At 41.1% G+C, this 21692-nt stretch overlaps 1 protein-coding gene across 6 annotated transcripts in view; it reads left to right on the forward strand.

Moving 5' to 3' along the window:
* AFF2 (AF4/FMR2 family member 2) overlaps nt 1-21692 on the forward strand; it is a 366303-nt gene that overhangs the window by 208609 nt on the left and 136002 nt on the right. For all 6 annotated transcript variants that reach the window (XM_035326403.1, XM_035326404.1, XM_035326405.1 and 3 more), the window contains exon 4: nt 2208-2252. In XM_035326403.1, coding sequence (XP_035182294.1) covers nt 2208-2252 — 45 coding nt within the window. The remainder of the gene's footprint in view (nt 1-2207; nt 2253-21692) is intronic.

The following is a 21692-nucleotide window of genomic DNA, read 5'->3' on the forward strand; positions in this document are numbered from 1 at the left end:
GAGAAATAAAGAGAGGGCTTCTGTACCTCTGTCGCTCTCACTTTTCCCAGTCTGACCAACTCAGCTGGATTTTGAGCTGCTCCTGTTACTGCTGTGAGAGATTGTGTGGTTGGTGTGTATGCTGCGAGCTTGTTCGGGGAATACTTGTTTTGTTGTCTCATATTCCAACATACTAATTTTTCAATGAAAAAAATCAAGAGTGTATTAGAGAGACATATGTACCCCTGTTATCCCACTGCATGGTGCAGTAATGCCCATGTTTGCTAATCTGAGGGATATAAAGTTAACTATATTCCTCTCTGAAAGGGAAGTTAAGTATGAGGTATGGAAAACACAGATTAGCAAGGAACTTGGAGACATTGAGAGGAAAAAGAGGTGATTTAAGGAAAATTTAACTGAGTGTATCAAAGGAAGGACAATGAAGTGCTGGAATACCAAGAAATGCAGTGTGAAAGTGGAATCCATGCCTATGGCAGTTAATGCTGACTGTCCACTGGAAGCTTTCAGCCTAGGGTTGTTGGGTAGAATGTGAGTAGAGTAGAAACTGGGACAAAAGATAAGTCTCTTTCTTTGTTTGGATGAGTGTTTTTAAATGGCATTATGGAAAATGATAATCTGTAGTTGCTGACATAGATAAAATCACTGATATTCCACCAGGGCGGTCATGTTCACTTCAGTACGTCTTTTTCAAGATGAACTGTTGGAAAGTCAGAGAACAGTGGGGAAGTAAGCCCAGGGAATGGAAAATCTTGATATTGGGAAAGAAGCTAAAAGTTGAACATACAATATTCTGAAAAAGCAGACTTTAATTCTATGTATCTAAGCATGGTGTAAGTGAAAAGGAAAGTAAGTAGTTGGACAGGCTGAGGTGACTCTGAAAGCAGAGTTTTAACTAGTTATCACAAAAAAAGGGCCAAATAGATTAAAGCACCACTTCACATTTTATTAAATGAAGGAATATGAGATCATTTCCCTGCAGTTTTTGAGTTAGACTAGACACAGTACTAGAAAATATGGGGAAAGTGTGCTACAGTAGTAGGGAATGAACGTGGTGACCTAATAGATCTTCTTGGTCTTTGACTTTTGTAGCTGTATGGATTTATTCTTGAAGATTAGTGCTGGTTGAAATCTAGGAGGAAAGACATGGTCATGTTTTGGTCAAGCTCTGTAGCAGATTAGAACGACAGGAATTAATTTAAGTCATGAGTGTCCTTCACCAAGCTACTCACCAAGGGGTGGAAAAGCCTTACTGAATATTAATACATGTTTTTTGGTACTCCCCCCCAGGTATTTGGTACTCCCCTGCTCTACCGCCATGATAGCAATCCATTGTAAATACCCACACGTGCTGCAAAATGGTTGCACATACAGGTCGTGTCTGTCTGTTGTTTACATAACTGTTCACAGTATTTAGAGCTTTTGTGCTGTTTAATAACCTTGCAGTGAGGGATTGTGGCAAATGCTGTAGCTACCACTTAAACAAGTATATTAAACCAGAAGAAGCTAAGGGCAGCATTGTGTGCGTGCATGGGTCTGGTTGTGTGCATCAGCATAATGTGTCTTTCTAAGGGGAGAGGGGATATCTGTCAAGCCTCTGGAGCTGGATTCCTGTGTGCTCTTCAGTCTTTACATGATACTTAACCTGGAACAGGCCAATGAAGCAAGGGACAACAACATCAGCAGCTGCCCTTATAGTCCAACCAGTATTTTACTACAATATGTGTTCAAGTTTTAAGAGCTGTCTTGGCTGCTAGCGTATTAAACTGTAGGATAAGATAGTTGATGATAACAGCTTTCTCCTAAGTGTTACCACCTCTGTCCTTCACTGCAGCCTGCTGCACATTAAACCAAGCCTTGCGTTCTCTCTGAAGGTTGCTGATAGGAGTAACAGTGGGATCTTCTTCAATTACTGAAGGTCCAGGCAATTCTTCTGCCAGTTCTCAACTGTGAGGAAATCAGAGTACTTTATTGCTTCAAAAGTGTCATTTCTAGCACAAAGCACTGCAAAAGAAAAAACAAAAAGTGACAAAATGAGTCCTGCTGATGATTTTTTGTTGATCTGAACAGGAAAATTTGGTAGGCAGCAAGCATGGATACAGCAGTCTTCAAACAGTCGAAGTTGCTTGTTAGCTCTTCACCTGTATAGTTGGCCCTAGAACTTTGCATCCAGTGCCTGACTAAACATTTCTTTTTTTCTTTAAACCTAGGTTACACTTCCCAATGACTCCAGCTGTGTGGAAGAAATATTGCGGGTGAGTAATGCTCTTTGCTTTTGTGTCTTTTTAATAATTGTAGTGCTCTTATTTCATCTTTCATGGAGAAGTGTTATATGGCTGTCTTTAACATTGTAGTTTAAATAATAACGCATTAGTGGGTTTGTATGAAAAAGACAGTCTTGTAGGCTCAGGATGCTCCTTACTGGGTAAGGTCAGTTCTAATATTCCTTCTCCCAGTACATCTGCAACTTGTCTTAGTCAGCATTTCCCTTCCTGTCCTTTTTTTTTTAAGCTCTCAGACTCTCTTGTCTCCAGAATGCGTTTCTCTCCCACCCCGAGATGGAGTTGCCTTCATTGTCCTATACTGGCCTACAATTGTCCTTCAAGCACTGACCTTAGCTCTGGTCAGTGCTTGAATATAGAAGATGAAAACAGCCACTGCAAATGAGCAATTTTTTGCAGTTAATTGCAACAGGAACGTATAACAAGAAAGAGGGAGCATGGACAGGGAGTTGTATATGTGTAAATCTGCCTTGCCTTAAGTGTAAGATGGGCTTTTCCTCAAACACCCCAAATCTGTGGTCCCCTGTTGGCAGTGAGATTTGTCTGTGGGTAGGTTTGCAACCCACCAATTCCCATCTGGGTTTTAGGGTTTTATCCTTGTGGTGTGAGTTTCCCATCTGTCAGAGCTGCCTCCCTGGGATTACCAGCCCACCTGATGGTTTCAGTGTAGAGGGGATAATATTTCATTGGGAATTTGTGCTGCCCAGATCCTTTCCAATAGGAGCAATTGGTGCAAACTCACCCAGACCTGAAGAGAAGTGCAGCAGTTGTGTCAAACACTCTAACAAAGACACGGACATATTATTGCTCATAAAATGAAGTAGACTTTGCAGTGCTCATGGCAGTCCTCAGTACAATTGTTTGTGTGGAAACTTGCTCCTGTTTTGTATACACGCATTATCTCGGGACGGCATTGATGTCCTTATGAGTTGTCAGTGTTTCTGCAGAAGTCGAGGCAGCAGGCGAGCATGCACGTGCAGACCTGTAGTAACAGAGGAATATGTGTCTGTGTGCACAACCAGCAGCAACGAATGTGAGGAAATAAGTAGAATTTAGTTTCAGCGTTCAGAGTGAGCAGCAGTTTATTACTTACAGAGCACTAAGGGAGCAAAAGCAGAAAAAAAAAGTTGAAAGGCAGTGTGCAATGCTTGGTATATTTAAAGTATCTTCTTCTCCTGTTTATATAATTCAATTAGGCTCATTACTATAGTTGTAATGAATGACTTGTTAGCTGGGGAAAGCAGTTGTTTTCAGTAGGCAGCATCAAAAGGAAATGTGATGTAGCAAATTTCAGGAATCAATCATCCAGGTGACAGTTTTAATGTGGGAACAGTGCATATAAATCACAGGAAGCAGAAATGTCTTTTTTCTAATCAAGAGGAGGTAATCCTGTTTCCTACCCCACGACTATAATTTGAGTCAACAAACAGGGACAGAATTTCCCAGGCTTCCTTCTGAAACCTGCCGGGATTGGCACAAGGCTTTTTATCATCCTCAGCGGGTTTGGATCAACTGCAGGGTCCCTGCTGCCACAGACAGCACCTCCTGCCATCAGGAGACTGTTAAACTCGGGGGGATTTGGGGAGGACAGAGCAGGGATTTGGCAGGTCTCCACAACTCCGGGAGCTGCAGAGGGCAAGTAGTGGGCACCTGTAAGGCACACAGCACGACAAATCTTTCTTGACTGCTGGGTCTGGGTGCTGCCCAACCTTGCCATCCAGCCTTGGTGCAAACCGGTTGGCCACAGCCATGGGCATAGCCAGAAGCCGTCTCAAAGAGCACATGAAGCTGTCTGTGGCAGAGAGCAGCGATGGGCTCGGCACACTGTGGGCACTCGGCCATGGTTTGCCTGGGGCACGTGCTGCCTTGCCCTGTGCACGCCTGGGCTTTGAGTGCCACGATGCGGTGAGGGCGGCCTAGTGTGGCGTTGGCATGGCGTCAGGCAGCTCTGGGCGCTGACAGGCTGTCTGCAGCCTCCTTGTAACCAGCCTGCAAGCAGGCTGCCAGCGAGACCCTGGGTGTGTGAAAGCCGCTGATCACAGAGCTGCTTCTGTGGCTGCCCGTCAAAGGCCGAGCAAGGCCCAGCTCCGACCGGCTGCCTTCGATGGCAGCGTTTCAGGCTTTCAGCTTTCTGTGGTGCTGAAGCACACGTGCTGTAGAAGTACCTGAGTTTTGTCGATGGCTTTGTTGTTGTCAAATGTGAAAAAAAAGGATAGGTGATGCTCAGCAGTGGTCAAAATCCAGTCTGTGGGCTTCCTGTGGAAGGCCTGTGTCAGGAGATTCAGGCTGAAAGGACAAGCCCTGGTTGCAGCAGCAATTCTTCCTTTGAGAACCTGGATTAAGTTCCCAGCCCTGACAGATATTTTCTGGCTTACTGGGGCCATTTACTTAGGCTCTGAAAAGCCTTTGGGAATGTGGGCCATAGCTCTCTGGTGGCAACTTCCCCAGGTTAAAAAAAAAAAAAAAAAAAAAAAAAAAAAAGCTATTAACATTTCCGTCCCTGTCAGGGATGTTGCAGAGATAAACACAAGAAGGATTACAAGGCAGTGATGTCCCAACGGTAGATAGGCAGGGGTGTAACAGTGTACATGCAGGCCAGCTGTTTGAGTTTGAAGTAAATGGAGCTTATTTTATTCACTGCTGCCTAAACATCACTTGCACAATAGCACTCGCATCCCTGCAACAGAAAAGAGAGTTCAGCCGCAAACATCTGGCTGCGTTACGCATTCACGTATGCAGCTTTTAATCCAAAGTGACACCATTGTACTCAGTGTCACTCCTGCAGCTGCTTAGCAAGCGGCTGGCGAGGACTGGCAATTTCTGCTCCTGGCCACGTCCACGTCCGCTGCTGAACTGAGTACCCTGAGAGCTGCGGGACTGCGCTTACCGCCCGCCTCCTCCCACGCTGCCCTGGCATTGCATGCCCTGAAGTTTGGATTTCTTCTCTTCCTTTTTTTTAAGTCAGGAAGTGTCTTAATTCAGTTTTACCCCTCAGAAAGGCATAGTAACTCTTGCAGGTTTCTTTTCTAGACTTTACAAGAGGAACCTAAGCTAAGCGGTGACCTCTGATTTTACAGAGCTCTTTTTTCAAGCTGAACTTGATTAATGGCTTCTGTAATTGTAGAGGTTTGCAATTCCTAATCTCTGTCTTTTTTATTTCTAAAAAAAAAAAAAAAAAAAAAAAAAAAAGCCAAACCCAAAAAAAAGTGTTTAATTGGGTTTATGGTAAAAACTTTCCAGCTGAGCGAGGGGAAAGGCCTTGAGTCCACTCTGACCCCTGAGTCTTAAGAGACAAAATTTCACAGTCCTTCAGATTTCCTGAAACACTTAGCCACTTATGTCATCTTGTGTAACTGCTTTAAGGACTGTTCATGATATTACAACCAAAGGTTAATGGCAGTCCAGTCTCCTGTTGATTTTGCTTTTCTAACAAGGACGGCTGAGGTTGTTAAAAATTAAAACAGAATACAATAAGATAAATTAAAATCTCTGTTGTACAGCAAAGGCCAAGCTATAAATGTTGGACAGTGCATTCAACACAGGTCTCTAACACCAAATTACAAGATGAAGCTGAATGATGGCCGGTATACTTTTTTGTTGTTCCCAATGTGACTTATTTGTGAAACCAACATAATGGCTTTGAACGTGTGGCTAATGTGGAAGATAGGCAATCAGCAGTGGGTGCGTGTGCAACTCGTCTTTTATTAATAAAGATTTAAATTAAGTTGTCACTTGCTATGTGCAGCCACTGAAAGATGAATTCATTGAAATGTTGTGATACCAAGTGCAGATGGGGAGGGAGAACTGACATTTTAAACCAATATTCCAGAGCTGTTACTTGTGCTGCTTATTTCGGTGCTCTGTATCAGTGTGCCTTGCTGTCGGTGCGCATTATTTGAAGGTGTGCTGATCGGGACATAGCGGTGTGCGTAGCATACGGCTCTGTGACACTGGGTGCAAATTGGCACGAGCCTTTTTCTGCCTACAAAGAGCACAGAAGGGACCTCCCTTAGCATTGCTTTGCCTCTGGGTGAAGAGATGATAAGCATACGACATTGCAGAGGAAAGAAAGGAAATCTTTTAAATAAAAATTCCTTGAGGACTTGCAGTGTGAATTGAAAATTTGGGCTAGGTTTGGGCAATTGTTTAGACGTAATCCTGCGGAAGTGAGGCTGTGGTCTGTGTACATGAAGCTATCGTGTCTGTGTTGCTAACCATCTGGGCAGGCGCTTCTGTCTGAAAATCTGTCCCTGCTTAGAGGAACAAAAGAATTCTTGTAGGTACATATTCGCTGTAGTAAGGCATCAGGTAACTCAGTGGACTTCTGATGGTATGTGGACAGCTGTGATATTAATTAAAAGCTTTCTAGTCTGGAAGTAAAACAAATCCTAGATATAATTTAGATCGTAATTAGAATAAAAAAGACTGGAGTCAAACGAGCAAAGTCTATAATTTGTATGATCTTCTATTCTTCTGATGACTAGCTCCTGTCTAATGACATTGGAGAATATGTAAATTGATCAGCAGGTGAGAATGCCCTTGACTGGGTAAATTATGTGTAGTATTACCTTCCTCATGCCAATTGAAAGCACTAATGGATTTAATATGTATCATCCATAGCTGAGGTGAGCTGTTCACAGGGCAAAATTAGACTGTAACAGATATAGCCCATTATTTGCCCCTCAGTAATTGTTTTCTCTTCTAAAATGCAAACCAACATTGAAGAACATTGCTAAACATAATTATAATAATAGTAATTTGAAAAATACAGGTATGCTGTCCGGTGTGGTTACAAATGCACTTAGTAGCTGACAAGCAGTTTAAATATTTTCAAGTGGAATCTGGGGGCTTGCTGGGGAGGACATGATGTGAATTTAAAATGATTATCCAGACGTCATTGGACAAGTGAATAACGAGCTGACTGGCCTAGTAAATCATGTGAACCTGTCAAATGTGGGAACACGTTGGGGAGGAGATGATGTCAAGTAACAGTAACTTAGCAACCTGGCATTTAGCTGTCCAGAGAATGAGTAAGAGTAGCCACTTTTAAATAGCTGAGTAAATAAATGAATCCCTATATGTCTTAGGTGTGCTATAAAAATAGCCCGGCACCGTATGTTTTGTGTCAAGCTGCTTCTTTCTCCAGGATAAGGTGATTTATTATTTCTGTTGAAATGAAAAAATGGATTGAAAAGTTAACCCATGTGTAAATGTGTATCTGTGGCCTTTGTCCCTTGTCTGGCGTGCAGCCTTTGGAAGCGTGCAAGGAACAGGTAATAGCCTGCTTTGAAAAAGGCAATGGGTTACAAGTGTAGCTTTTCTTTTCTTTTTTTTTTTTCTTTAGACATTGCTTATGCACAGATTTGGATGGGTAAAAACTATTAATTTATTAGCAATTGCCAAGCCAGTGCATTTTCAGCTTCTTACCAATGTTTTCTGAATGGACGCAGAAACAGTTTCTGCTCTTACACTGAAATAAATCAAGGGGTAATTCCACTGACCTCTGATCTCATTTAAGTTCATTAAATTCTTCTTCCTCCCACACTGGTACGAATTGGCAGCAACTCCATCTATGTTGCTGATGTTGTTATAAAATAAAAAGGATTTATCCCACATTACTTTGTGCATACACGAGAGCAGCAACTAGTCCTTTACTCTGATGACCCTCTGGATGCATTTCTACTCCAGAAGAATGGAAATGCTGAGTAGTTCTTTGGAGCAGCTCCTTCCTGGTTCAGTCAATGACCAGCTCAGTTCTCATCTCAGTGCTACCATAAGTGGTCATCAACGATTCCAGGAAGGTCAAAAGAAGCTTTTTCCCAGCATTTTTTTGCACTGTGTAGCCGTATACACACAGGCACACTGAGATCAATAGTTGAAGTCTTTTGAAGACAGCCTGGCATAGTCTTGAAGAGCAACAGGTTCTTTGGGAGTTGGAAGCCTTAGGTCTTCCCAGCGCAGGGCAGACCCTCGGCCTGAAGGCTCATTTTGGCCACAGCAAGTTGCACCCAAACACAGCAGCACAGGATTATTCAAACTTCTGGCCATTCACTGTTAAGTGACAACATGATGATGTCACCCATGAGAAAGGCACCTCAGGAGCATTATCCCCAGGCTGTCTGTATTAACTTGAGGTACATAATGTAGAAACCTCAGAGCTAACTTTAAGCTAGCTGAGTAGGAGGTTGGCATGAGTCAGTGCTCGAGTACTTAGCTCCTTTGGTAGGTTTCGTGGGCCACAGCTGCACTGGCATGGCACAGGCAGGGTGTGCGAGGAGTTCACTTGTGATGTAGATGCATATTAGAAATCTGCTTTGTACTGCCAGATCAATGCAAAGCAGACTTCATGCTGTTGGGGATGGGATGGAAAGAAAAGGTTGACTGATCTGACAAATGCACGTGGGTGTGCAGTGTTTCTGTATTCGAAAGGTGGTATTTTGCACCTGCATGGTATAGGGATAAGTGCCTCTTCAAGATGTAAGGCAGCGAAAGATTAGACCTTTGTCAGAACAGACAAGCAAGATCTGATTCCAGCCTGCAGGAAAAAGGATTTATTTTCATACCAGTATTAAAGAAATTGTTTAGAGAAGAACTTCGAAATGTAAAATCTGATCGTTATGTGGGTCTATTGCAGCATGTCCGTATTGTAACAAATCAACAACAACAACAACAACAACAACAGAAAGAAACGTATTACAAAAGGTATTCGGGAAAGGAGAGGGAGACTGCAGTGCACTTATGTTGAACTCAATATTCCATTTTCTTATCTCCTTAAACATAATTCTTTATCTTTTTATTTTATTTTATTTTATTTTTTTTTTAGTGCCAAATAGAAATATCGCTGATTTCAGTAGTATTATATATAATTCTGCTATCACTGCCAGATTTACCATTGCTATTAAAATTACTCTAAAGTGAACCAACATCGTGGACATTTAGACATATATTGCTGCTCCTACAGAGATTGAAAGGACTGCCATTTCCTTCTACTAAATTCAAACCTGTCAATTCTCTTCTGTTTTCCAAGTTCTCCAGCATCTCTTGCACCAAACCCAACCACTTCTAATTTCTCTTCCTCATTGACAATCACCTCAAAAATAATCCAGTATGTATGGCAGCATGTTACATGCTCAGCATGTTCACTCTGATTCAATGCTCTGTTATGATGAAAATACAAAAAATAACATTCAAAAAGTCAGTTCAGAACAAGAGAGTGATTCAAGCACAGTCCCTGTCTTGGAGGCAAAGATGATGGTATGTTTCACAGCTTCTGCAGAAGATCAGGTGCATCCTCTGTGGCACTTAAAAGTTTTGATACCTTCATGTACTACCTTTTCAAATACTTCCAACTTTTGTAATTTTGAAAATAACTAGGAGTGAAAAAGACAAAAAAAAAAAAAAAAAAAAAAGTGGGAAAATATTTGATGGGACCTTGTAGTTTAGTGGAAAGTATCATAGAACTAGAGAGCCATAAGATTTCTGCTTCAGATTTGTGGACCCATGGGACCTGACTTCCTGTCCCTTTTCATCATTGTAAATAAAGAGTAACTCCTTTATCTTTGAGTTAAAGGGCGAGAGAAAACAGACCCAAGGAATCTGGATTTCCGATGAAGTTTGACCTTTTGTATGCTCCCATGAAGAAAAAAAAAAAAAAAAAAAAAAAAAAAAAAAAAAAAAAAAAAGGACCAAACTGGTGAACTCAATGGAAAATATTAAGTGCTTCTGCACTGCTTTAGTGTTTGGCTCTGTCTGTACCGGGTATCCTCCCTCAAGGACCTTGTGGGCTGCATTAATTTATGTTATTTAAAAACATGATAAGGAACTGCAGAGCGTTCTGTGTGCCTGTCCTGGAGTACTGCTGCAGATTCCAAAATGAACAGGAACAGCAACTACTGGCACAGCATCCAGTGAGGTCAAGCAGAAAAGCCACCTGAAGCCAGTGTGCTCCTCTTACACATCTTATTGCCAAAGTATTAAGCACAAAAATCAAGTCCTATTTTGAAATATAGGTAGTAGAATATTCCTCTGGTCTCAGATTAATCATTTCTGTTATTTCATCTTGTCCTGTCAAAATGAAACATGGTTAAATATGGCCATTGAGTGTTTAAACTGCTAGCAATGTTACCTTTCATTTAAGTAGATTAATAATGTGTACTCTACATAACAAATTGCTTTAGGCACAGAATGAAGACATTGAAAACATATTAAAATCGAGTTAGGCTTTCTGGAATGAGTGCATGCTTTAGAAGCAATTTTGGTGTGAAATGACAAAGCCTGTAGTGTCTTCTTTGAGCCCTTTATCTCATCTGCCTGGGGGCAAGTATTGCAGATTTCAGGGCTGGGTGGGAAGCCTCCCCTAAGTCAGCACTGCTGAAGAAGCTGGTGGGGCTCGTGGAGGCTAAATGATGCATCTGCGGTTAGCCGACAGAAACAGAGGTAGGATAAGGCTAGACAGGAAGGCGAGGAAACAAGACAGGGAAGAAGACACTTGGAGTAGTCCTGAAGTTAAAGTTTTGAATCTCATTCATCTTAGATGAAATGGATGAGAAGTGTTCTGTTACAGCAGATAGCCAGAATATTTGTTGCCATTTTCTTTACGTACTGCAGTCTAAATTTAACCCAAGTCACTCCTGATCTCTTCTTCTCAAGTCAAGACTACAGACACCAGTTGAGACATGGGCCAAAATGTATTTCCTCTGGAGAGACCCCCCTGGGTGAGCAGGCAGACTTTTCCTTTGGAGGAATGCTATGGTGACACACTGTTGGCCTTGCCAGCCTCCCTGGGGTTTGCAAAAGCACCATGGGAAGGCCATCCTTCAGACATCTTAAGTTCAAGTTGTTCCATGTTCTGTAGGGAAAACAACTCTGGAAGTCACCTTTTTAGTGTAGGAGTAACTTATGTCTTTGCTACTTGCTATTAATCTGTAGGTTTTAAGGCTTTCCTGCAGCACAGTCATTCTGACGATGTCTTCCTTCATAGTCGTGGAGGTTGTTTCAGCTGGCAAAGTCTGCAGAGCACACCACTTCACCCCGGCCAGTAAAAGACTGATTTGGTCCATCTTTCCATCTCTTTGAACACCCTCTTGATAAATGTTTGACCATATACACTCCGATAAAACATTATACCTTTAGCCTTTCTGTATAACACTGAGATGCCCCTTCAGTGAAGTGGGGAAGCAGAACGTCACCCACACTGCCATTTCACAGGGAAGTTAAATTAGTTCCTACCAAGTTGCACAGAGGTCTTCAGTGGAATTATTGGTGTTATAACTGTGCAAAAGCCAGGCTCAATCCGATATTTAAAATTACACTGTTACTGAGGCTTATCCATTTCTATAGAGAATTTCTAACATTTCTTTAAGGAAAGTGTGTCATTGAATTTAATGTTCTGAGAAACCTCATGAACTTCCAATCTATTTGAGCTATATATTTCAAATTGTACTTCTAATTGTGTTTTTTATTGAATATGTAAGTTCCTTTCAATTTCTTAATACAGTACATGCCTTTTAATAAGCATTTGAGAAGAATGCACACTGTGGATGGGAGGCACTTCTGAGCGTTTTCAAATTGTCACATTAAAATTGTCACATTTGTTTAATTAGCCTGTAGATCCTGCCACATTGATTTATGTCAGCTGTGTAACAATTTCTTTGGATAGCTAGCAAATCTGACCAGAATGCTCTATGTACATTTATATATACATTTATATATACATATATATAGCCAAGGAATTTCTACCACTTCTTTTTGATTTAAAAGCAGTCATCCAGGCACCCAGCCTTGCAGAAAGTCAGCTGAAGAAAATTTCAGCGTGTAGTATTGGAAAGGAAGATGGTTTTATTAGTCCAAAGCATCCAGGTGTTTGTTGACCATTGTTCAGAGGCAAGAGATAAAAACTGACTACAAACATGAATTTAAAGTTCAGAGTTAGGTGCCCAGGTTTGGGTTTGTCCAACATTCTGCATTCCCTGTTTCTTCTGCTGGCTGCAAGTGTTACTCTTTCGCTTACCAGGATTCCTTAGAGCAAGGTCACTGGAAACCCTGTTTTCAGCAATTTACAGCTCTTCTTTAAAGATTTCCTCTTTTGGAGCCAATCTGGAAAGTTGGGGGTACTGTCTCTTGTGAGGAATGCTTTGAGATCTTCCGTTGGAATTTATTATACAAGCACAGAGTGTTAAAGGCCCCTTTAGGCTTTGTAGTCCATGAATTTCTTTTCCATGAGTATATCCTGTTAAAGAATATGTTTGCATCCCACACCCCAAGGTACAGTAACCTTTAACAATATTCTCCTGAGCTTCAGAAAAAAAGACTTGGTGTTTGGTTTGTCGCAGAACAGTCCCAGTAGTGATTTTTTTTTTTTTTTAATTTAGCCAATTAATCCCTTCCCACTTATTCCAGTATTTTATTGTTTCTAACCTCTTGAGTCCCTAATCTATTCAATAGGATGCCTGAGCTGCCAGTTTATCTGAAAAAGGAGTGTTTTACCAATGAAACGAAAACTGGTGCTCGGATTTCTATTTTTTTTTTGGTTGTTTTTTGAAGAACAGCCTCTTGTTGTTCCTGAGTTCAGGAAAAAACAACACAGCTTCAGCACTGAGCCATTCACTGGAGGCTTCTTTCCATGAAAATATTTATCACTCTTCTTTTTAACTTGGCAATTGAGTTATTGTTGCTTTTAAAAGAAGTTGTCATAATCTCCTCATTACCATTTTTCTTAATGTGATAAGTGTAAACTACAAGAAAGCTATCATGTTTGAAAGGATACAGGAACCCTTAGGAATGTTATACTAACTGCTTGTTCTCTTTGAAAAGGCTTAGACCGGGAATTTCACTAAATGTATCATTCTGTCTCCTTTTGAGCAGCATTGTCATTTTATAGTGTCTTTCACTTAATACACAAGTTAATCTTCAAAAAGAAAGCCACGTTACCGCATCTAGCCTTCGCATCCCTTCAGCAAAGTGAGATCAACATCTCCGTTTGGTAATTGCTCAAACATGATAACAAATGACATGTTGTACTGGAAAATAAAAAAGAAAAAATAGTTTTCTTTGGCAGGTTTATTCCAGTTTGACTTTGTATGCTAACTGGTAATTGTCACTGTTTGACACCAGCTGGAGCTGCAAATAGCACTAACTGCTCAGAGCTGACTAGCAGCCATGGGTCTACTGGGTGGTCTTTTCTTGGGGTTGCTCCAAGTTTATTCCAGATTGCTCATATGACCCCTGATAAACTATTACTGATGAACAGTTTGCTATTTGTTTTTGGCCAGCTAGAAGCAACAAAGACAATGCATGTCATTGTCTAGTAATGTAGATACACAATTTTTAAATGCTGGAGCACCAAACTTACTGACTGTTAGTGCTTTTGTGGCCTTTTAACTAGCTTTCCAGGGGCAGGGGGAGCAGGACATAATGTTTGGAGGCAGGGAGGTTATGGACTTTGCTGCTTGTCTGCCCTGTTATTAGGAGTTAGTTTGTGGCAGTGTCGTTTGTTGTCGGATGGTTTTTAAAAAATACAGGCGTGGAAGGCGAGCCTGAAGGAGGCTTGGTCCCACACAGAGCGGGACCAAGCACCATCCCCGGCTGTCATATGTCTCAGTGGCGGTTCTGAGTGTTTAATGTTTCCAACCTCAGACACATTAGCTTTGTAAGAAAGAATGAGCTGGGAAATGAGCAATCAAGCACACGCATGTGACAGTGGGAATCTGTCTACCAGAAATACTCTGGAGTCTCCATACCTTAAGGCGGATTAAAAAAAAAAAGCTCAGCGAGTTTTGGCTTCAGTTTTCTTCTTGAAGCTGGCTTATTTGGGTAAGGCTGACAAGCCAAAAAAGTGTATGTTGTATCAAAACATCTTCTATAACATACATACGTTTTTTTCTATACCTGTTGGCTTAGCAGGAGCGGATCAAAGGGTAGTGTTGGCATGATTTACAGGACACACAGATGCAGGAACAGACCTGATTCAAGGCACAAGTGAGGAGAAGGAAATCAAGACTACAGTGTATGTTCTTTTCCAAAGACTAAAATTTCTGCAATAAATGCCAGGCCGTATGGTAGGGTTTCAGGTGATCGCTTAAGTCTTTCTGTAAGAGAAAAGAATTAAAGGGTTGAGTGTGAGAGGCAGCAAGAACTCTCCCTCTCTGTTACAGGTGAAAACCTGTGGTGTATTCTTGGCAAACATGCTAAGCTTTTGACCTTATAAAAAACAGAGTGCCAAATTAGACGACAGAATGATCAGGCTTCAGTGTGAACTTTTCTGGCCATCCAGGGCTTGCTGAATGCCGTTCAAGCTATCCACTCACAACTGTCCAGCCAATATTCACTGTGAAGTTCCACCACTGTCCTGGACATTGCATAAGACAAAAAAAAAAAAAAAAAAGAGATAATCATTGCCCCCAGCACACTAGCAGTCTCTGATGTAGGCACTGGGAAGGTAATCCTGTGCTGTAGGGGACAGTGCGTTCTTCATACACTACAGGATGACATACAGGGACATACTGTGGGCTGGCAGCGAGAGCGAGCATCACACAGGTGAAGAAAATGTAATAGTGAAAAAGGAGAGCTTCTGTAGGGGCAGGTTTGAGCTTTCTTAGGTATTCGCTGTGTCTCCACTTCAGCCTCAGACCGCTGTTCTGTAACGGCATTCCAGTTGAGGTGTTAGTGAATCAAGTCAGAGGAAAACAACACTAAAAAGAAATGCTTCCCTGGCACACCCCCTCAAGAAAACCCATGCTGCAATACTGCTTGTGTGGCAGAATAAAAGAGATCTGGCAGAGTCTGGATTTGGAAGGCAAAAAAAAAAAAAAAAAGCAGCTTTTGTAAACGATTTCAATGAGTATTGTACAGCAGTGTGTGATAGCTTCATTTCTTTGTATTTGATGAGTAGCAACTTGGAGTCCAATTTTAATGAAAGCGAATCAAAGCTTATGCAAAAGAATTTGGCTTTAAGCTCAAAAGAGTTGCCTATCCTGGTTTCTTCATTTCCCCATATATGCTATTTCAGATAATTGATGCTCCTGTTTTAAGACTAAAGCTGGTGTCTTCTGGCACAAGTCGATGCTTTCAAATTCTGGAGGATTTTTAGACTGAGTTTCATCATATCGTCAGGATGTGGGTTATAAATTGGCTACATGGGTCTAAAACGTAGTGCTCAACATAAAAGGTTCCTGTGCTAAATCTACAGAACAAGATGTTTGGTAGTTTAACCATTTAATTTTCCCTGATGCTGAATTAGGAGATGTTATTTTTTCACTAGGTTGGTGTAAATGGCTCCAGAAATTAAACGCTTTTTGTAATAAATTACATGGATAAGGCATTGTCATGTGACTACATAATTCACTGCTGCTGTTTGTATGAAAAAAACATGAATTGATTATATCTGGCAACGTAAAGGAGATGGTGTAATGTGTTGTATAAATGTGCACAGTGGAGCGCCTCAGGGTAGGTGCAGTCTTGTTTTGTAACTGTAAATTATAGTTCTGCTCTCCTCTTGGTGTGAACCCTAAGTTTCAGAGAAGAAAACAGGCAATTCAAGACATGCTTTTTTGCTTGTGAAGCTCAGGATGGATGGAACAAATTACCAGATTCCCTTAAACAAGTGCCAGCAGTGAATAGTTTCAAAACACAGTTGGTTATTTACTTGGAGAAATGTTGCCAATGTTTTTTAAATTGCAAAGATGAAATTATATGTTGGTATTAGTAACTTTTAAAAGAATTAGCTTTTTATTACTTATTGTGCCTTTGTTTATATTATACGGTTGTACTGCCAGGATGTTATGTTGTATTTAACAGTTCAGTGCATACTTCCTATCTCTTGGGGCCCTCATGAAAATTAGATGTGCCATCCCTGGAGATGGCTACAAGTAAGTATCATTTTGAATAAATAAAATCAATGGGATATGGCTGTGCATCCCAGTGGGGATGAGAAGCTCTTGAGAACAGGAAGTATTGCATTGGCCATACTGTCCACAACGAGACTTGATACTACAGAAAGGGCAACAAAGTCATGGGTGTAGTCACCAAGAACGGCAGAAGAAAGATGCCTGGCTCTTCCAGCTCTGACAGATACAAGGTACAGCTCTGACCAGCATCCCCGATGAGCTGGACCACAGTGACATGATGCTGACCCACCAGTAGGTCTGTCCAGAAGAACAGTTACATGGAAATACGTAAATATATATATATGCATAGCCCAGCATCTCACATGTGCTTGGCAAAACTTGAAAGCCTTGATGATTTTCTCCTTGCATGCAGGCATTGTGGCCTATCCTTAACAAATCTTAAAACCCCAAACTGGTGTTGCAGCGCACCATAATGGTGTTGTTATAGTAGGGCCCTCAGGGAGTTGTGCTGCATGTTCCTGAAAACACCAAGAATAAGTGAGAAAGTGCTTGAGAGCACAAAACCTCCTTGGAATTGAATTGAAGGACTGTCCTGTGCAGTGAGAGCCAAATTCAGGGTAGTTTTTGACCATGTAATCTTCCTGAGGTGGGTTCTGAAGAAAGTTATCCTGATCCCCTTGGAGGGAAGTATCCAACCTGTTCCAGAGAGGAGCCTGGGAATGGAGTAGTGTATGCACAGTGTGAGCTGTCAGGGACTCAGGACCCAGGAGAGAGCTAAATGGTTTGACAATATTGACACACTACCATATAGGCTGTGGTAAGGTTTAGGCATGTGTAAGACTTGCTAAAATGGACAGCCAGTGGTGGGTTCATGTAGGGTAGCTTCATCACTCTCTCCCTAAAACAGGCTCTTGAGCCAAGGTACCTTCAACCTGTAATGGAGCGTTGTTTTACTTCTCCTACACAAGATTGGTTAGAGCAGTAAGTACATCAATCATGATTTGCTATTTCTTTATTGTCTTCTAAATGCTCTAAGCAAAGAATATGAGTGTTATTAGTTATAAAAGCTACAGTATGAGGAAAATATATTGAAAAATGTGAAGTGTCCAGGAGACAGAGAGCACTGGGAACTCAACAGAAAATGTCCGTGCTGCTATCCCTTTCTTTGTGTACCCAGTTCCCAAATGTTAGCAAATTAGGAAAGGAAAACATATGCCGTAATGTTTATAGTCAACCCATATTAGCTTCTAAAGCACTTTCTATATTCATTTTCACTGACTATTATTTCTGTCTGTCCTTCCCCTCCTTGTTAATGTGGAAAGGAAAAGCTCCTTACCAGGGGAGGCTGTGGAATGCATCCCATTCCCCAGCCGAGCAAAGGGAATTATTTGTTGTCATGGAGAAAATCCACAAGGTGAACACCGTGTTTTCAGATTACAGTCAGGGAAATGGCTGCTTTTTGTACAATAAACTCTAGCTTTTTAATAAGAAACTTGTGCGTGTGTGCACTGTATTTTCAAATGGCTTTCCAGTACTTTTTGGTACAGCAGCAAGATAAATTTTAGGATGACAAAGGCAGCATTGCAGATGCTGCCACATTGTTCCTCCGAAAATATGTGCTGGCACTTGCCACTGGTAATAAATTTACTACAATATTAAACATGAGTAAAATGTTTTCTGCCGTAATACCCACCCCAAGAAAGCTGACTTTCTCTTGGAGGTCATTAGGCTATCACTTGAAAGCTTTTATTTATTTATTTATTTGATCTATGTATTTATTTAATCTATTTACTTATTCAGGGAAAAATATTTGGAATCCCTTTGATACAGAGAAGTTTTCTAAGTGCTGAAACATGATAATCAAATACGTATCTGTGAACTTATCTGTCATCTCCCTACCAGTAATGTCCTAATGTCCTAAATCCCTTCCTCAGGAGGCCTTTGGCGCAGTATAAAGCAGGACAGGTTACTGAGCAGGATATTCCCAAATGCTGGTGTAAATTTTCCATTCCTTCGTAAGGAATATGTATGAAAAACAACCCTTAGATTTATTGCTTTTGTGATCTTTTAGGCTTTAGTGTCATTTGCTTATACATATATATATATATTTATATATATACATATATATATTTATATATAAATATATACTTATATATATACACATACATATATATGTTCTTTCTTTCCTTAGCCTTTTCTCAAAGATGAAACAGGTTGACAGAGTTTTTAATTCAGTATGCATCGCACACATGAAACGTGGCTGCCCCTCATGCATTACTGGCTTCCCAGCAGAGAGAGTTTGATCAGGTTTGTATAAATGCAGAAAGCAGAAAGATACTGTGAAACAAGACACACTTTTTATTAAGATTGCATTGATAAATAGTTAATAAAACATTAATAAATCATTAATAGAGGCCCTAATAAATGGTAACTCACTTGGTTATCTTTATTCCATCAAGGCAGTAGGTTGCTTAGCACCAGCTGTAACATTAAGTTTGTAATAACCCTGAACATCTACTCATCATATATTTATTTTTTTTCTGAACACAACTTTAACATACTGCGTAACCAAAAATGGGAGAAAGTTTAAAGGAGTAGATTTAGCTAAGAGCTAAAAGGACCGAGTAAGGCAGTTGACAGAGAGAATGCCAGAGATAAGGTCTCTTTAGCAGCAGCAGCCACTAAGTGCATTTATTGCTAGCTATGTGTGCTGGGCTGCTCCTCCTCCTCCCCGCTCCTCTGGCTGCCCTCTAATGAAATGGGCAGAGTGTTGGTGCCAAAACTGCCTTTGTGAGCTCTAATGCCGGAGAAGAGAGAACAACCAGGACTGTTGCTTTCTTCTCCTGCCTTTTCGTGGACCTGCCGTCCACAAGAGGCAGTAAAGGTAGCCAAGAGAGATCGAACTAAGGACCAGGCAAATGGGCTGGGTAGGGTCTTAGAAATCCCATCGTCTGCTACACATCCCTGTGCCAGTGCAGGAATCAGTTCTGCCTGAGCCATTCCTGACTGATGTGTGCTAATCTGTTCTTAAATGTGCCCCTCCAGAGACGGAGTTTGTGTCAGCGCCTGAGCAATCTGTTTCAGTGCTGCAAAGTCCTCACCATTAGAAAGGTTTTTCTTGTGTCTGACTGGAATCCTTCTGGCCGCAGTTTAAGTTCATATCCACCGTAAAACTGGAGAACAGATTATTCTCTCCTTTTGCAACAGTCCTTTCAGTAATTGAAGGCTGTTCTCAAGTCTTCCCTCGATTCTCCCAAGGGAAGTGGCATGAGTCCTATATCTTGGGAGACTTCAAATTAGATCAGGCTAAGCGCTTTAAAGTGCACTGTAGGAAGGGAAGCTGCCTCAGAGCGGACGCAGAGTACATGGTCTAGCTGCCTTTTTCCATAATGACCTCTTAGAGCCTGGCTCAATGCTTTTATCTGTATTTTAAAACATGGCGCTTTCATTTGAACAAGAAGGAAATGATGGAAAAATGAAATACAGAGAAAGGAAATAAATCTGGAAGGTGGCTATTAATTTTAGGGACTGGCTTTGTAAAGCTATTTACCATCTGCTTCGTATCCCCTGTGCTCAGTTCTCTCGCTATGGCCCATTCCTTAGGAACGCGCAGGTTTAAATCCTTCCCCAGTCTTCTCCTTTCTCTTAAATCCTGATTTGGCCCTGTACTTCTGCTGCCCTTAAAAAGTTTGCTCTTGGTAGTTGTATTTTCGGTGATTCATTAGGCCTCTTCTGCATGTGTACTTCTTAGTTACTTACCTGAGGGCTTTTATAGCTGAAGAAAGCAGCCTGTGCTGAAGAGACGAGCGTGCCTAGCTCTAATAAATAAAACACATGGATTCAATTAAAACAATGTTTAAATAATTTTCAGAAAGAAGGATGCTTGATGTTACTACATCAGAGGACCACAGTGACTTTCAAGCCAACAAACTGTGCAGGTTTACTTTCTTGTTTAATCTCCAGGTCTGTAAAAAAATGCATGCTTCCACAGCAGTCATCTGCCCACTCCAACAGTTAACATGATTTTGGAATTATTTTAAGTCCAAACCATGTGAAAATAAATCCTAACTTGATTTTGTGGAATTACTTTGTTTCCATTAAATTCCTCTTTAAAGCATTTCATATGCTCAGTTGTGTTATTGTTACTTCCAGGAATTTCTAAATACTTCCAAATTTGGATTGATTAAACTTTTTTTTTTTTTAACTTTTCCTGAAAAAAATAAAATAATATATGGTCCCTTGTCTATTTTCCCAGGTGTTTACAAACCCAGATGTGCATCTATACATGTAAACAATGCATATACAACACACTTCAAATAAGTGGTTCTTTACCATCGTAACATATTAGAAAGTAGAAATATCAGCTTTCACAAATTAAACAGAAGAGGACTTTGCAAATACTTAAAGATGAGGGACCTTCAGAAGAAATCAGGACATTGCAAAGAACACTGAAGTCATTAATTAAACAAATGACATGCTGATTAAACAAATGGCCTGCTTTCTTCTAGGATCCCGATTCTGCAGAATAATGTGCATGTGCTTAAGGAACAAAGCAGGAGAGAGTTAAGCAGCCGGTCACATCTCTGCAGGATGTGGGGCTGAGGTTCTGACCCTTGGCTGAAGGCAGCGCAGAGCCATTGCTGTGTGTCACTGGAGCTCGGGGGTGTCCTGTGCGGCTCTGTGGGGCTGCTGGGGTGTTTCTAAAGGACAGTTTTCAGATGAGTAAACTCAAAACTTTATCTATGACCATTCAGGCTCCTTTGGTCATCTCTCTGTAGGTAGATGTATGTCTCTGTAATTAACTATATACCCCCTCAGCACTTCCACATATAACGTTTCTATATATGCTGGGCTTTAAACCCCTGTGCTGTTTTGCATGTGTGATCCTATCTGAAATTTTCTATCCAATAATTGAAGTGAAATGCTTTTGTCACAGCTAGCTTGTACCTCCGCCATACACTCTGATGCTCATAAGGTCACTTGGTAAACACACGGATTAGACAGTCCTAGCCTCACCAAAGCTGTCTTTTGCTTTTGACCTCAGTGGAGTCAGGATCTCTTAACTTATAACTGAATTTCCTCAAATCATGGCAGGCTCGTTTCAAACTTGTCCCGTGGGTTTATGTTTGGGTGTCCCCTAACAGGGAGACAGGTAGATTTGCTTACAGTTCAACCCATTCAGTTGGTACTCAGCAGACACCAGATGCATTTTGACTGTAAATATTCCAAAATGTTTGCTGGCATCACCTTCCCATGAACCCTAGGCTTTCTGTCCAGCCTTTTATGCCTGCGTAAGAAGGGACTGAGGTCAAGCCAATAATTGCAATTCTAGAATATGCTTCGTTTCTGCCTTCAGTCCGGCTGCCTGCCTGTCCCTCTTGTAATTACATGACATGGTCTCTGCTTCATCATTTTGCTATGAGACTTGCCACAAAGCAGCCTCTATGGCATAGGATTTGGCAGAGGCATACAGGATTTGGGTTACATTATCTCACAGAAAAGCTGACCAGATGCTTACATCTTTTTCTGCCTTCCTCCGTGCAGAGGTTGAGCACTCAGTGCAGTACAA

The sequence above is a fragment of the Oxyura jamaicensis genome, chromosome 4 (assembly GCF_011077185.1).
Source record: "Oxyura jamaicensis isolate SHBP4307 breed ruddy duck chromosome 4, BPBGC_Ojam_1.0, whole genome shotgun sequence".
NCBI classification, from domain to species: domain Eukaryota; kingdom Metazoa; phylum Chordata; class Aves; order Anseriformes; family Anatidae; genus Oxyura; species Oxyura jamaicensis.